General features: G+C 44.0%; 2 protein-coding genes across 2 annotated transcripts in view; both read right to left on the bottom strand.

The window, feature by feature from the left end:
- Nucleotides 1–16,129, bottom strand: part of SH3KBP1 (SH3-domain kinase binding protein 1) — a 445,368-nt gene extending 429,239 nt beyond the window's left edge. Inside the window, exon 1 of the mRNA XM_006893795.1 lies at nucleotides 16,081–16,129. Coding sequence (XP_006893857.1) covers nucleotides 16,081–16,084 — 4 coding nt within the window. The 5' untranslated portion in view covers nucleotides 16,085–16,129. The remainder of the gene's footprint in view (nucleotides 1–16,080) is intronic.
- An 86-nt stretch (nucleotides 16,130–16,215) lies between these two features.
- The window catches only part of LOC102871799 (chromosome unknown open reading frame, human CXorf23), a 122,324-nt gene continuing 122,159 nt past the window's right edge, over nucleotides 16,216–16,380 (bottom strand). The window contains exon 11 of the mRNA XM_006893825.1: nucleotides 16,216–16,352. Within this exon, the coding sequence (XP_006893887.1) occupies nucleotides 16,216–16,352 (137 nt within the window). The remainder of the gene's footprint in view (nucleotides 16,353–16,380) is intronic.

Below are 16,380 nucleotides of genomic sequence, written 5' to 3'. Positions count from 1 at the left end.
CCAAAATCTCTGTAAATGTTTATGAAAATTAATAAAATATAATTACAGAAAAAAAAAGAAAATCATAAAAAAAAAAGAAAGAAGAGCAAAACAAAAACTGCTCCCAGCCCTCATCTAAAAACAGGCTCAAGCACTTACTTCCTTCTAGCTCCAAGATCAAAAATAAGAACTAGTTGGAATAATTAGACAGGACTTAAGCTAATTAAAAATTTTACACAGGGGAAGGGGGAAGCTGGATAAAACTGGTGCAGTCCCAAAGGACCAGACCTAGAACATGGCCCCAAGTCCTTTTAAGTCTAAACCTTTAAGATAAATTATGTTTAAAAAATAAGATAAAATACAAGAGCTCATTTGCTGGCAGATGAGAAATTGCAAGTTTAAGAAGATTATCACTCAAGCAGTCTATGTATGTTGTTTAAAGGAGTCTTGGTGGCCTTGGGCTTAAAGTGCTCAGGAGCCAGCTGAAAGATAAGTGGTTTCAATCCACCACCTGCTCCACAGGAGAAAGATGTCAGTTGGCTTCCATAAAGAGTATAGCTTCAGGGACCCTGTGGGGCAGTTGTACTCTGGCCTGTAAGGTGTGGGCTTGGGTTTTGTGTTTTGTACACACTGTACTACACTGAGCAAAGACTTCAATGCATTCTGTAAAAGAAGTTGTTAAAAAGAATTGTTAAAATGCCTATACCGTTAACACAGGACACTGTGGAAGAAACAGCAGGATGACTTAAATAGCACATCACTCTACCCTTGTCCTCCATACTTAGGGACAAAAAAGCCTCCTCTGGGGTCCTCACCATTCCTCTGGCCCCCGGGAGGAATAAAAGTCCTTCAGCGGGCTTTTCTTGACAACTGAGTACTATTTACTAAGGACAAGCATCACAAGATGATTTAGTGGTTTTTGAGCCCTGATAGCAGTGTAACATGTTTTAATTAAGAGATGCAGCCCAGAATGAGTTCACCAGTCTATGGCAGGAAATTTGGGAGGACAACTGTCTAGTCAATTGATTGAAAGAGGTTCATATTTGTTCCCATTCCTAGGAAAGGTGATCCAACAGAATGTGAAAACTGTCAAACAATAGCATTAATATCACATGCAAGCACATGAGATGACTAAAAATACCATGGCATGGGTCAGGTGCAACTTAGACCTAAGAGAAACATCCGTCCTCTTTGGCATTTTAAAGAGGTCCCTGGCAACAGATTAACTCAATGTAATCCTTAGTCTGACATCCTAACTGCTACTTACATGGGTACTGATTGTGAATCCAAGTAAAATACAATCCTTGACCGTGTTAATCATTTCTTCACTTATCATGACATTGCTTATCGGTCCAGCTGTAAGGATTTTTGTTCTCTTTCACCTACACCACAACAGCTGGTCCAAGGGAGAAAGGGAGGCAGTCTCCTCCTGAGTGATGGACCGCCTTGGGAACCCACTGGGGAGTCGCCTGTGAGTCAATTCTGACTCAAAATCAAAGAGTGAATTTAGATTACAACAAAAATATAAAAAAGTGGCTTCCAAAGAAAATATCTGAATATTTCCACTAGGAAAAAAAATTGTTAAAAAACAGAGCCAATCATTCTCTCTTCCTTTGGAAGAGGGTTGGTAGTGCCGTGGTTGAAGTGCTTGACTGCTAATCAAAAGGCAGAGGTTCAAACTTGCCAGCTTCTCCCTCTACAGGTATAGAGAATGTGGGTACTCTGCTTCTGAAAGATTTACAGCCTTGGAAACCCTATCAGGCAATTCTACTCTGTCCTGATTTTGTTTGTACCACTGAGTCAGAACATACTCATAGCTGACCAGAGGCAGTAAATGCCAAGGGAGGAAACAGCCCATCTTTCTGCCATTGGAGCAACTGGTGGATTGGAACCATGTGCCTTTGAGTTGGCAGTACAACTCCTTACCACTAAGCTACTATAGTTGCAATTGATCAGAATCAAATTTACATCAATAGGTTTTTCAGCATTTACATTTCTTTGGAATCCCAGCTAGAGTTCTTATTCTTCCATTAAGTGTTCTCCAAAGTATCTGACTGGCTAAAACCCCCCAAAGGGCACAGAATCTAATCTTTAGGTTAAAAACTTACCAAAGAAACAGCACAGGGACTGAGCCTCCCTGAGGGAAGTGGGAGCCTGCTGCAGACTGAGTCCCTGCCATGAGGCCGGCCGCGCTTGTTCTTCAGCACTAGAAGACAGCCTACCTCTGCTGAAGGTCAGGGCACTATGCAGCTCTGAGCCTCAGCTTCATCATCTGATGATATGGGTAGACACTGCCAAGGACTCTCCCAGTTCTTCAGTTCCAGGAACCAACGTCTGAGTGGCAGAAGGACCCATTATCCAGCCTAGCAGCACATCCACTAGGAAGGCAAAATGTGAGGAGAGCAAGGCACAACGAACACTAAGCTTCACAACCCTGTGCCCCAAAGCCCTCCCTTCTCTGTAGATTCACCATCCCGGTGCTGACAGAAGATGGACCGACAGCTGTGTTAAGACACTTGCTAAAAAATGGTGAAGGAGGGAGTGCCAAAGAGTCCTGCTCTCTGGAGATTCTTGCTTCAGTCATAAAAGACGGGATGTGGCTATAGATGAAAGTCGTATGTTCCAGATTTGTTCCTGATGAAGTAAAGGAGCCTTCCGCTATCTGTGTTAACAAGGCTCCGAAGTGCCCTCAGCACAGGCTTCCTCAAATTCCACACGACTGGCATTTGGGGCTAGATCACTCTGCAGCAGGGACTGTCTTGTACACAACAAGAGGTTGAGCAGCCTCCCTCATCACCCACCACATGCCAGGAGCACTCACACTTCCTCAGCTGTGACACCCGAAAGTGTCTGCAGGCACTGCCAACTGTCCCATGGGGAGGCAGACTCACCCCAAGCTGAAAGCCACCAGTGTGGAGAATTTTCCATCTTGAAACTTGCAGTTCTTTACTGAGGCCCTGTGACAGCTCTGGGCTCACCTTCCTCATCTTCATCTCTATCAAGCAGGTCTTGTCAGCATGCTCTGCCGGGGGGATTCCACAGTCCACAACCTCCTGGCAGCCCACAGGCTCAGGAAAATGTGAGCAGTAACAGTACTAGGTAAAAAGGGTGCTCAGTCATTCATTCACATATGGCATTCACTGTAGGCCAGGCAACGGGCCAAGGCTGAGGAGACCCGGTGATGGCAAACTTAGACAACATGAAATGCTACAGCACTAAAGCCTTTGCAAAAGGCTTCAAATGATAAAACTGGTGGGGGATAGTAGGTTGGATAAGAGCTCTAAAAGATGTTCACACTCCAATTTCAGGAGCCTATGACTATGTCACCTTACATGGCAAAAGGATTTGGCAGGTGTGATTAAATCAAAGATCTTGAGGTGAAGAGATGAACTAATATTATTCAGGTGGGCCTGACGGAAAAGGAAAAAAAACCACCCACCAGTCAACTGCAACTCATGGTGAAATCACATGTGGAGAGTAAATCAGCTTCGCAAGGTTTTCAACAGCCACTTTTTCAGAGTTTGGGCCTTTCTTCCGCAGCGCCTTTCAGTTAGAGGCTACACGGATTAACCATTTGCACCATCCAGGGACACCAATATAATCAACAACTCTTCAAAAGACAGAAGATCAAAGTCAGAAGTGATGCCATCAAAAGCCAAGAAATGTGGGCAGCCTGCAGAAGCTTGAAGACAAAGAAGTCCCCCTAGAGCCTCCACAAAGGAAAGGAGCCCTGCTGATCCCGTGATATGGGTCCTGGGAAACCAGTTAAGACTTCTGGTCTCCAGAATGATAAGATAATACAGTCAGCTGTTTTAAGTCACAGGGTGTGTGGCCATTTGTTTACAGCAGCATTAGGAAGCTAACAGAAGGCAGTGAAATCTGTTCCCCATCCAGAGAAGTCTATGCACCAGGACACGGAGACCTAGACGGGTAGGGAACAAAGCAAGGCACGGCGTGGCACCTCACTAAGGCACCCAGGATCCAGTGCATTTGCAAGAGATGTGGGCTTAGTTTCAGAAACATTTGAAATCTGACTTAGACTGGAAGGGGTGGAGAGAAGGGGGAGGCAAAAGAGGAAGAACACAGGCAAACATCACAGTTCTTATGAAAGTGGCAGGAAGGACAGCAATGCCTTTAATGCAACTGTGGGCAACACAGGCTGGGCTAGGTTAGATTTCCAGCACGATAAATTTGAGGCACCTAAACCAGGAAGCAGCCCTCAGAACAGAGCAAGGAAACACTGTACGGTTCAAAATCAAGAAAGAAGTGCATCAGGGATGTGTCATTTCCCCTTATCTTTTCAATCTGTATGCAGAATACATCATTCAGGAGGTAGGAATTTATGGGCTTGGAAAGATGGAGGGTCAGCAAAGAGAGGAAGCCCCTCAATGAGATGGACAGACACAGTGACTGTAACAATGGCCTCAAGTATATCGGAGACGGTGACAATGGAACAGGATGGGACAAGATTCAGATACGCTGTCTGTAGGGTCCCTAGAAGTCATACTCAATTCAACAGCACATAACAAGACAACACAGCTGGGTGAAGTTATCCAGAAAGTGAGGAATAATAATGAATATGTATAAGTAACAAATATCAGTTACTTATATGAACAGGTGGTGAATATCTGTTGAATTAATTACTATTCTTCTGATACAGGCCATGGTCTTTGCAATCACTTGTTATGCATCAGAGAGTTGGACAATGACTAGGGAGGATAGAAGGAGAATTGATGCCTTTGAGCTGTGGTGCTGGAGAAGAGTATTGAATGTACCATGGACTGACAAGAAAACAAACAGATTCATCCTAGAGAGGGTTAAACCAGGCTACTCCTTGGAGGCAAGGATTCTGGGGCTTCGTCTGACATACTTTGGACATGTTGCAAGGAGAGACAGGTCTTTGGAGAGGGACATCATGCTGGGCAGAGTGGAGGGACAGCGCAGGAGGGGAAGACCCTCTATGAGGTGGACTGATTCAGTGACTGGGATAATCGGGATGGGTGTTGTCAGAGGCAATGCAACTGGCACAGGATAGAGCAGAGTTTAGGGCTGTTGTACATAGGGTCGCTATGAGTCGCAAACGACTCGACGGCACATAACAACAACAACTACTTACCCAGTGATGAGAACAGAACAATGACCAAGACAAACGCAGTTTTTGCTCTCGTCACTTACAACGAGGTCCGTTGTGAGCACAGCACAGAGATTTGTGCAGCAGGATGGAGATTCTGAGGATGGCGTGGAACAGGGCCAAGTCTCTCCGTGGTTCATAGGCTCCCTGAGTTGACACAAAAACAACAAGGACGACCTGAATCGGCAAAGCGGTTGAGCTTACTCCAGGACACAGGTTCCATGAGGACCCTGAATAACAGCACCCCAGAGGTGGAAGGGTAGAAGAATCAGAAGAGGAAGGAGTGCTAAGAGAAATGGGTATACTAGAAGCCAAGGAAAAAGGTTTATAGTCTCAAAAGTCACATTTAAGTAAAAAAATGCTGAAGTCTGTCTACGACAGTGGACCATGCAATTAAGGAGAAGGATCATTCACCAGTCACCTCAATGTGAGTAGTTTCCAAACACAGGCCTGCAAAGGACAGAGGGCCTGCCAAGTGAAGAGCAGGCTAAGCAGGCAGGCAGATGCAAGGTCTAACTTTAATGTGTATTTATGAATAGAATTTAAAATCTAAACCTAAGAGAGATGGTATTTGACTACTAAAAGGAAAATCAAGTCCACCATAAGCGCAGTGTAGGAGGCAAAATAATGGTCACTTAGAACGGGGATTTGTTCTGGTTCATTCTTGTTCCTCTCGAGACAGAGTGAATCAGCATCTAGAGTTTAAAAAGATCCTTAGGTGATTCTTATGGAGAAGCTCGGAATCTTGTCAAACTGAAGATTGTAATGTGTTCTCTCCTTCTCGCCTGACCTCAGGTGGCCTCCAGTCACCAGAGGGAATGAAGGTTGATCTGAGATGGAGAGATTATCCTGGTTTCCCAGGAGGGCTCAATGTAATCACAGGAATCATTAAGGTGTAAAAGAGAAGAGTCTACAGCCATCGCTGGCTTTGAAGATGGGAGGTGGCCACAGCCAAGGAATGTGGGCACTCTCTAGAAACTGGAAAAGGCAAGAGACCAAATACTTCCTTAGCAGCTTCAGAATGTAGCCCTATCAACACCCTCCTTTCAGCCCAGTGAGACTGATGTTGGACTTCTGGCCTCCACAGCTGTAAGATGAAAAGTTTGTGTTCTTTTACCTCAGCTTCCACAACCCTGACACTAGAAGGACTAGATGGGGCTAACTCTACAAGAGTCCACAGCAGAAGATCCTGAATTAGAGGGGGGGAAACACAATAACAAACAAACAACAAAGGCCAGGCTTACTAGTCCAATACAGACTAGCAGGACCCCCAATACTATAGCCCTCAATCACCCTTAGAATCTGGAACAAAACTCACCTGCAGTTAAAAAAATTTTTCAGCTAAACAATAGTCAGGCTTTTAAGGTGACCAATAAGACCAGCGATGCACTCACACCTTAGAATAACCAACCACATAAGGTCAAAAGAGCATTTGTCCAAGGATAAAGCCCAGAAGGCAGGAAGGGGTAGGTCAGAAGGAACAATGGAAAGAATTATAATGAAACGTCAAAAGTGCAATTTTATTGTTGCAGTTGTTTGCCAATGGGGAACCCAGAGCTGTTTTCATAAGCAGTAAATCCCATTGTTGGTGGGGGCAGTAACTGATCATCCTTCTCTGGGGAATTCAAACCACGTGACTTTAGGATTGCTGTACAGCTTCTTACCACTAGGCCACATTACAAAACGTGTATGAATGATTGCATGGAAAACCAATTTGCTTTTTTTTTTCACTCAAATCACATTTAAAAAGAAAAAAATTGTTATAGCAAAAGTAATACAAGTATAGAAAAATCATAAAAAACCCCTTAAGAAGGCAAACAATTTCATTTGATTGTGGAGACACATATATACATACATACATACATACATACATACATACATACATACATACAATTCAGTGACATGAACTACATTCACCATGCTGTGCAACCATCACTATTTCTAAAGTTCTTCATCCCAAAAAGAAACTCAAAACCCCTTTAGCAGTAACTACTCCCCCCCCCCATGGCCCCTATTATGGTCTGTGCTGAAGAGCTGGACCTCACTAATAGCCGACCCTCCAATGGGTTTTCAGAGGCTATAAATCACACAGAGGCTATAAGTTACACCTAAATGATTCCTGTGATTACGTTGATCCCTTCTTGGGAAACCAGGATAATCTTTATCTTGTGGCTAGAGGATTTGAACCGTGGCAGCACAACTCCTTACCATTAGGCCACCAGAGATCCACTAATAATAAACTTTTTGAGTCTATGCATTTGTGTCTTCTAATTATTTCACATAATGAGATCATACAGTATTTGTCCCGTTGTGTTTGACTTATTCTACACAGTATAATGTTTATAAGGCTCACCTCTGCCACGCCACATATCGAGACTTCATTTCTCTTTATGAGTAAATAATGCTACCTGTGTGTATGCACCACATGTTGCTTAACCAATTATCGGTTGGGCTGAATCCACATTTTGGCTATTGTGAATAATGCTGCAGTGAATACCTGTATACCTGTATCCACTTTGAGTCCCTGCTTTGAAGTCTCCTTGGTATACATCCAGGAGTGAAACGGAATTGTTTGGTCATATAGTAATTCTATGTGTGTCTTTTTTAGAAACCAACAAACTTTTTTTTCCACAGTAGCTGAATGAATTTACACTATTATCAGCAATGCTATTTATTTATATATTTGTATACATACATATATATACATATATATATACACACACACACACATATACATATATATATTTTTATATATATATATTTTTAAGTCCATTGTCTAGACAAAGGGAAGGGAAAGGATGATGGGAAAGATCTGTGTGATGCTGGAGCTAAAAGTCCAAATTAACAACCCTGAAGTCGGCTGTCACTACTGCCCAGGTGCTGGAGGTTGACTTGAACTGGCTTTACTGAAAGATCAATGTTACTATTTTAGTAATGCCGCAAGAGGTTTGTTTTGAGCTGGGAACACATTTTCTTCCTTCTGTAAGGTCATGTGTCACTCTTAACAGCATTTTATTTTATGAAGAAAATGCCTGTGTATTCCTCAGTGACTCTCACACTCTGGACTGCAGTTTTCTCTTCTGTAAAGCAGAGAGGTTTTATTAGAGCAGTGTCTCACACCAGAGGAGTCTTTGGGCCATGTAAATGGTTCATGAACTCACCGGTAGCAGAAGATTGGAAGGTTTGAGTCCACCCAGAGGTAGCTGAGAAGAAAGACCTGGCAACCTACTTGTGAAAACTCAGCCACAACAAGCCCTAGTGATCACAGTGCTGCTCTGCCACGTGATGGGGCCTTCATGTCTGAGAGTGACTCCACAGCAACTGGCTTGCTCACACCGAAGCATGCACCAGAATCACCTGGTTACAACACATATTGACAAGCCCCATTCCCAGGGTTTCTGATTGGGTATATCTAGAGGGGCCAAGACTTTGGATCTCCAACAGGCACTTCGAACTCACCAGATGCTCCACGGGAGAAAGACGAAGCGGTCTCCTCATTAAGCTGCCATAACTGTGGTGAGTGTACTGCCATGACGTGGCATCAACTCTACGGCAGTGGATTTAGATATTTGCTTCTAACAGGCTCCCAAAAGAGGCTCATGCTGCCAGTCTAGGACCACACTCTGAGGACCACTGTGTTAAGGGCTCTCCTCCACCACCAAGAGGGTACCAGGATTCTCGTCCCCCGCCTCTTTCCATTAAGAGCAGCACTGATGTTCTATGGTACTACCTCATCAGGTACAGCATTTACACTTAACTGTCTGTTCTACTTAGTAGAACTAGAACTGGCTAATATGAAGGAAGAGGCCAAGCATATACCTGGAAGCCTGTTCTCATCCTTCATCTATTCTCTGGCTCCACTGTCTCTGCAAAAGAGGTCAGCGGGAGCTGGCTTGGCATCATCAGCTGGAACTCAGTATCAAGTGGAGAAAAGTCCAGTAAGTAGCAAGTATAAAAAAAATCATAAGGAATGGCCAGCACTCCCAAGCTGAGTCTGGATGTTCTGGTGAGCATTAAATCTTTCCCCAAAATCACTTTCTACCTCTAATGGATCCAGACAAGATCAAGAGCACTTTAAAATCATGTCTGCACACAGACAAAACCCGAACCTTGCCCAAATTACAAAAAAAACCCAAAAAACCTAGATATCTCCCAATGGTGGCTGCTGATTCGTTAATCAATTACAGTGGTAACCTTAAAGTTTCTTTCCTAGGTAAGACGTTGAAGTCCCTGGATAGCACAAATTACTTGCTCTTGGCTATTTAGAGAAAGGTTAGTGGTTCAAACCCACACAACAGCAAATGAAAAGGCCTGCTTCCATAAAGATTACAGCTAAGAAAACCTACCTATTAGGACAATGCCTCTTACACCACTGCAGCTGCTGGTGGTACAAACAGTTCACCCATGCATTGCTAACTGTGATTTTAGAGGTTCAAGTCTACCCAGAGGTGTCTGAGAAGACAGGCCTGGCAATCTACTGCTGAAAAATTAACATTTTAAACGCAGTGGAGCTTAGTTCCATTGTGGAAACACATGGAGTTGCCATGAATTCAAATCAACTCCACAGCACTAAGTTTGCTTTTGCTTTTCTAGAGAAGATTTTGTAGAACACCCAGTCACGCCTTTGCTTCCTTACATCCAACGCAATGCTAAGCCCCACTTCCTTCGATTCACCCTAAAATCACTTGACACACTTCCCAATCCTTTAAGAAGTGCTTTCTACCATCCTCTCCCTGAGAAATTCCATAGTTCCCCCATGGTGGTCATTCTCCCTGGGCAAAGAAATCACCCCAGCTGTCCCTGGTGACCTGATGGAGAGGAGGGACAACCTTCAGATTTCAGTTCAGTTATGATCTTCCTCCCAAATTTGTCCTTATCCCTCTCCAGGCTAAGTCAGATTACCCTCTCTTCTTTCATAAGACCTATCATGAGTTCTAATTACATGTTGTCATTGTTGTTGTGCACCGTTGGGTCAGAACTGACCCACAGGTTACCCTCCAGCAGGTTTTCAGAGGCAGTTAATCGCACGGGAGGAGACTGCCCATCGTTCCCCCACAGACCAGCTGGTGGTCTCGAACCACGTGCCTTCTGGATTGCAGCGCAGCTTTCTGCCACTAGGCCACCAGGGATGCCCACTCTCACCACTCCTACTCAATGTTCTACTGGAAGTACTTGCTAGGGCAATGCAACAAGAGAAGGAAATAAAAGGCATCCAAATCAGCAAGGAGATGGTGTAACAGTCACTATACGCCAAAGACACCATGACAGCATACACAGAAAACCTCAAGGACTCAACAAAAAACTGTTAGAGCCAGTAGACCAATTTAGTACTGTGACAGGATACAAGATGAATATACAAAAGTAAGTGGGATTCCGTTACAGTAACAAAGAAAACAGAGAAGGAAACCAAGAAACAACACCATTTACAATAGCCAACCACAAATTGAGATACTTAGGAATAAACCTAACTAGAGACACAAAAGACCTTTACAAAGAAAACTAAAAAACACTTCTGTGAGAAACAATAAAAGACCTAAATAAATGGAAAAGTGTTCTCTGTTTATAGGTAGAAAGACTCAACATTGTGAAAATGACAATCCTACCAAAAACAATCTACATGTTAAACACAATCCAAATACAGAAACCAAATTGATATTTCCAAGAGAAAGAAAAGGAAATTGGCAAATTTATTTGGAGAGGAAAGAGACCTTGAATAAGCAAAGCACTTCTGAAAAACAAGAATGAAGTGGGAAGAAGCACAGCACTCCCTGACCTCAAAACCCACTACATGGCTGTAGTAACCAAATCAGCATGGTACTGGTAAAATGATAAACAGATAGACCAATGGAACAGAACAGAGAACCCAGAAATGGACCCAACTATCTATCATCAACTGATATTCAACAAGGAAACAAAGCCTACCTAATGGGGAAATGACAACCTCTTCAATAAATGCTGCTGTCAAAACGGGACTGCTACCTGCAGAAACAGAAGCAGAATCCACTTCTCACCATACACAAAAACCAACTCAAGGTGGATCAGAGACCTAGAAAACCATAAATATCATAAGAGACAAACTGGAACCAATCTTAGAAGTCCTATTATATAAAGAGGATGGCAAATACAGCCAGAAATACACAAACAGGAGAGGATAAAATTGATGAATGAGACCTTCTGAAGGTTAAATCCCTGTGTGCATCAAATACTTTTTCCAACCAAGTGAAAAGAAATCCTACTGACTGGGCAAAAACACTTGGCAATGATATATCAGACAGGGTCTCATATCGAAAGAGTACAGAGTCCTACAGGGCCTCTACAAGAAAAAGATTAATAACACAATTACAAAATGGGCAAAAGACATGGAAAGAATTTTCACAGAGGAAATATCAGATGGCCAATAGACACATGAAGAAATGCTCAAAATCACCGGCAATAAGAGATATGCAAATTAAAACCACAATGAACTATTATATTACCCCAGTAGCAGTGGCAAAGTTTAACAGGACAGCAAGCAATACATGTTGGACAGGATGTGGAGAGATGGAAACTCTCATACACTGTTGGTGGGATTGTAAACGGAACAACCACTCTGGAAGGCAGTTTGGCATTTCCTGAAGAAGCTGAACATAGAAATTCCATATGACTCAGCTATTCCACTGTTTGGAATATACCCTGAGAAAATGATAAGAGAGACACAAACGGATATTTGCACACCTATGTTCCTAACACTGTTATTCACCATTACAAGAACATGGAAACAGACCAAATGTCCAACCACAATCGAATGGATTGAGAAACTGTAGTGCATTCACATGATGGAATATACTACACAGAACTCAGGAACAATGATTTTGAAAATTGCTACATAACCTGGGAGAGACTGGAGAGAATTATGGTGAGTGAATACTGCATTAGACCATTATTATAGAAATAGAAAACGTAGTAAACCATGTATGAGGATCCAATGGGGGAAAGGAGTAGCAGAGGAGTGAGGATGGGCAGGGGGAAATCCACGAGTTGCACAATTTGGTGGGTAGAAGGAGGGAGGTAAACGAAATGGGAAAGATCTAGTGGGAATCTGGAAAGACAGGGTAATGGTGGTAATAGTTTACTGGAGATTACTTTTATAAAACATCATTAATGGGAATGACTGCATGAAACACAATATAAATGAAGGATAGTGTGAAACACAATTTAGATGAACTTTGTAAGCAAATCAATTCAAAATAACATTTTTTTCAAAATAATATTTCTAAAGGGAAACCATAATAATAAAGTCTCCCTCCTCTGAAAGCCCACACCAACAAGTCTTTGCATGCTGTGTTCCTGATCATGATGCCTGGCACAAAGCAGGTCAATACATATTTGTTGGACAGATGGATAAATCATGGCTAATGTGTGCAACACACTTTAAAACAATTCAAAACAGCAGTGTGGGGAAAAGAATGTCAGTAATGCAAAAATAAGTGAAATAATAAGAAAGAACCAAGGCTTGGGTCTGCCATGATGGATAAAAGAGAATATGGATCATATATAATATAATAAAGCCTTTTCTTCCATTTCTAACTCAAAGCTTGTTGCTGGAGACCAAGAAGTTATATTCATTTCAGCTTTAAACCCAAACCAAGCCTACTACTGTGGAGTTCATGACTACTCATAGCGTCTTCTTGTTGTTATGTGCCACAGAGTAGACTATGAATCATACCAACTCTATAAACAGCAGATCTGAATCTTGTCCTATTCTGCCTCATCGTCATGATTTTGCAAATGCTACAGTCCACTATGACAATCTACAAGAGAAGCTACAGTCACTGTGACAGTCCACTATAACGATCTACCTGAGAGGCTCCAGTCACTGTGACAGTTCATCTTATTGAGGGGCTTCCTCTCTTTCTCTGACCCTCCACCTTTCCCAGCACAATCTCTCTTCCAAGGACTGGCACCTCCTGACAACATGTCCAGTTTTTAAGATGAAGCTTCACCACCCTTGCCTCTAAAGAGCACCGTGGCTGCACTCTGTCCAAGACAGCTTTGTTTGTTCTTCTGGCAGTCCATGATATATCCAGTATTCTTCCACACCACAACTTAAAGGCATCAATTCTTCTTCAGTCATCCTTATTCTCTGCGCCTTAGGGTTTCCCAGGCTAGAAATCTTTTATGCAGAGACTGCCCCATATTTCTTCCAAAGAGTAACTAGGAAATTTATACTGGCAGCTTTCCAGTTAGAAGCCAAATGCTTACCCCAATGCACCTTGGCATTAATCAGTCTATGTAATACTGTTCTTAGAGGTTATGCAGATGACACAGTTTTGCTTGCACCAAGAAAAGAAGCCTGAAACACTTGGTGCAGAAAATCAAAGAGTACAGTGTTTAATATGGATTGCATCTCCACCTCAAGAAAACAAAAATTGTCACCACTGGGCAAATAGGCAACTTCCTGACAGATAAAGACCAGAGTTGTCAACAATTTCATTTTAGTTGTATCAACAATCAACAGTGATGATGGTAGAGGCCCAGAAATCAAGATGTATCACATTGGGAAAATCTGCTGTAAAGGATCTCTTCAAAATGCTAAAGAGTGAGGATGACAGTTTAAAGACTAAGGTGCACCTAATGCATCTGAAAGTTGGACAAAGACTATGGAAGACCAAAGAAGTGAGAGAGATGATCCTCAAGGAAATGGTGCAGCAGAGATCATGAGGATAGCACAGGATAGAGAAGGTTCAATCTGTTCACAGGGTTGCTATGAGTCACAGTCAGCTCAATGGCACCTATCAATGACACGTTCTTAAAAATAGTTAAAAATTTCTATTAAAGAGTTCTTTAAATGAATATCAACTGTTGGGCCTGCAAAACTTTCACTACCCACCTCTATGAGCTGTAACAATAATTCTGCAATTATCAGAGGTCTTGCCTGGATCTGGTACCATAGGCATCACTCCTCCAGATGGAAGGGCACTTTTCTAAGCTGGCTTTTGTAAGAGGCCATTTCGCAACTAACCAGCTTGGTTTGACATTTTTCAGTTCTTTTTCGGACCAAAGAATGAATAACACAGTTTTACTATGTTATCCATCAACAGAAAAATCATTATCAGAGTAGATAAGAATACAATGTATCAGATTAATACCTGGACAGACTTGGAGGCTAGAAAGATGGTGTGTGCCTGTGTGTGTACACTTCAGAAATAGTTCTCTTAGACATACAGAAGCAACTGTTCATTTTCTATACTTCAGTACATAGATGTTAAAGATACTGTGAAAATAGCAAGTAATCTTTACTTCTGCCACAATCACTCCTTAGGAATATTTACAGAGTAAGAGAAATAAAAATTCTACTTGATGGGACTGCAAACTGCAGGGGCACTCTGATTTCCTCAGGGGGGTCCCAAAAAAAGAAAAATAGTTCAGACCCAAATGATAAACTAGTCTGTTTTTAAAGAAGCCTCAGTCCTCTTCCCTATAACATACAAAGCGTATTTTCACCAGTTTGTCCACAAGAGAAGACATTGAGATCTAATTAATTGGTTGGTTTTTTTTGGTTTTTTTTTTTTATGTGACTCTCTCAGAAATAGACCCAAAATGAAAGGTAACAAAATTGTCCCTTTTGGCTGGGTAAGGAAAAATCAATTTGTCCCATAGCTTTTTTTTTTTTTTTTAACTGTTGCATTTAAAGTACATCTTTCTGGTCAGGAACTGATTCATCTTCTCAGGAGTCAAAGCAAGCAAAAGTGTGAGGTGAGGGTTTTGTCTGTAACAAAGTAGGAAGGTCTTATACCCCTTATTCATTCAAGAAATAGATTCTGCTCTGTGCCATGCACCAAGTGAAACTGACATTCGATATCTATAGTCCTGAAGATTACAAGGGAGGTGATAAACCCTTTAAAAATTTACTGCCATGGGGAGGGGAGAGGTGCTGTATAAGAAAGGGTAACAGAGAGGAACTAATTAACAGTGGGGGTGGTGTGGGGCCAGAGATGGATGGTATGAAAACAGTGCCAGTTAAGCTGAGAGCCCATCAGCTCATCATCACTTTAGACAAGGAAAACCGGTTTGGGCAAATAACCCACCAGCGGGCTTTCAACTTTGCCTGTCAACACCAGACTGGGTGAAACCTCCCCTTTTCCAGCGCATCTGTCTTCATAACCATTTCTGTGACTATCATTGTCTGTCTGGTGTACCCAAACCCCATTACCTGAACACAGGAAGAGCTCACTTTATGATGATTTATTATAATCAGCAGCCTTCCTGTGGCCTAGAAACACCCAAAAATAATCTGCCAGAGGCATGAAAAATAGTGAGGCTGACTGTCAGCAAGAATAAACAGTCCCCAGGGTGGGCCAGGCATTTACTAGCTCAGGGAATCACAAGTCCTTCACATAAGCAAGTGGCGGCTCCTGTGGGCAGCAAGGTGGCTCCCACACTCCTGGTGGATTCCAAATGGGGGCATACCCCTGTGGGAGCATGACCGCTACCTGCCAACTTGGAACTTATGTTTCATCAATCAAGGGCTGGTCATCGTCCCCGGTCCCTGAGTCTGCCACCTGACAGGAGGGTGTGGGCAATGGCCTCCAAGCGTTGCTGAGCCGAGGGCAACCCCCCCCCCCAGCAAGAGGCAGCGCCACGGGGGTGACGCGCCAGGCCGGGACCCTGGCGGCTCTGGGCCCCCTCCGCGGCCGAGCTCCCGCATCGCAGGGCCGGGGAGGACGCGCGGGCGAGCAAACGGCCGGCCCCGAAAACGAGCCACACCCCCGCCGCCGGCCCCATGGGTGCCCTGGCTCAAGAGAGGACGAGCCCGTCAGGGGACGGGCTTGTCAGGGGACGAGCTCTCAAAGGGACCGGCTCGTCAGGGACGGGGTCCGAGGGGACAGCGCGGAGCCCGGGGCTGCTGGGGGGGGGGGGGGGGAGGCGCGGGCCCCGCCCGGGCCGCCGTCCTGGGACCCGCTGCGCCGCGGCTCACCACCCGCACTCACCCATTGGCGCGGAGCCGGGCCGGGCCGCCGAGGCAGCGTGAAAGTTGGCAGAGGCGGGCGCGGGGGTCGGGGCAGGGGAACGGGCGAAGCGACGGCCGGACCGGATTCCTACTCTGTCGCGGCGGCGGTGGCGGCTCAGCGCCGCCCGCTGCTGCTGCCTCTGTTGCTGCTGCTGCGGCCGGTGCTGCCCCGGGGCGGCTCCTGCTGCTGCTGCTGCTGCTGCCGCTGCCGCTGCTGCATCGCGGCCGCTGCGCCCGGCTGCGCCGGGTTTCCTGCTCCCCGCGAGTGGAAATTGCGAAA

The sequence above is a fragment of the Elephantulus edwardii genome, unplaced genomic scaffold (genome assembly GCF_000299155.1).
Source record: "Elephantulus edwardii isolate Elephantulus edwardi_28Jun2011 unplaced genomic scaffold, EleEdw1.0 scaffold00131, whole genome shotgun sequence".
NCBI classification, from domain to species: Eukaryota; Metazoa; Chordata; class Mammalia; order Macroscelidea; family Macroscelididae; genus Elephantulus; species Elephantulus edwardii.
The sequence above is the reverse complement of the archived record's forward strand: the minus strand, read 5'-3'. Positions and strand labels throughout refer to the sequence as shown.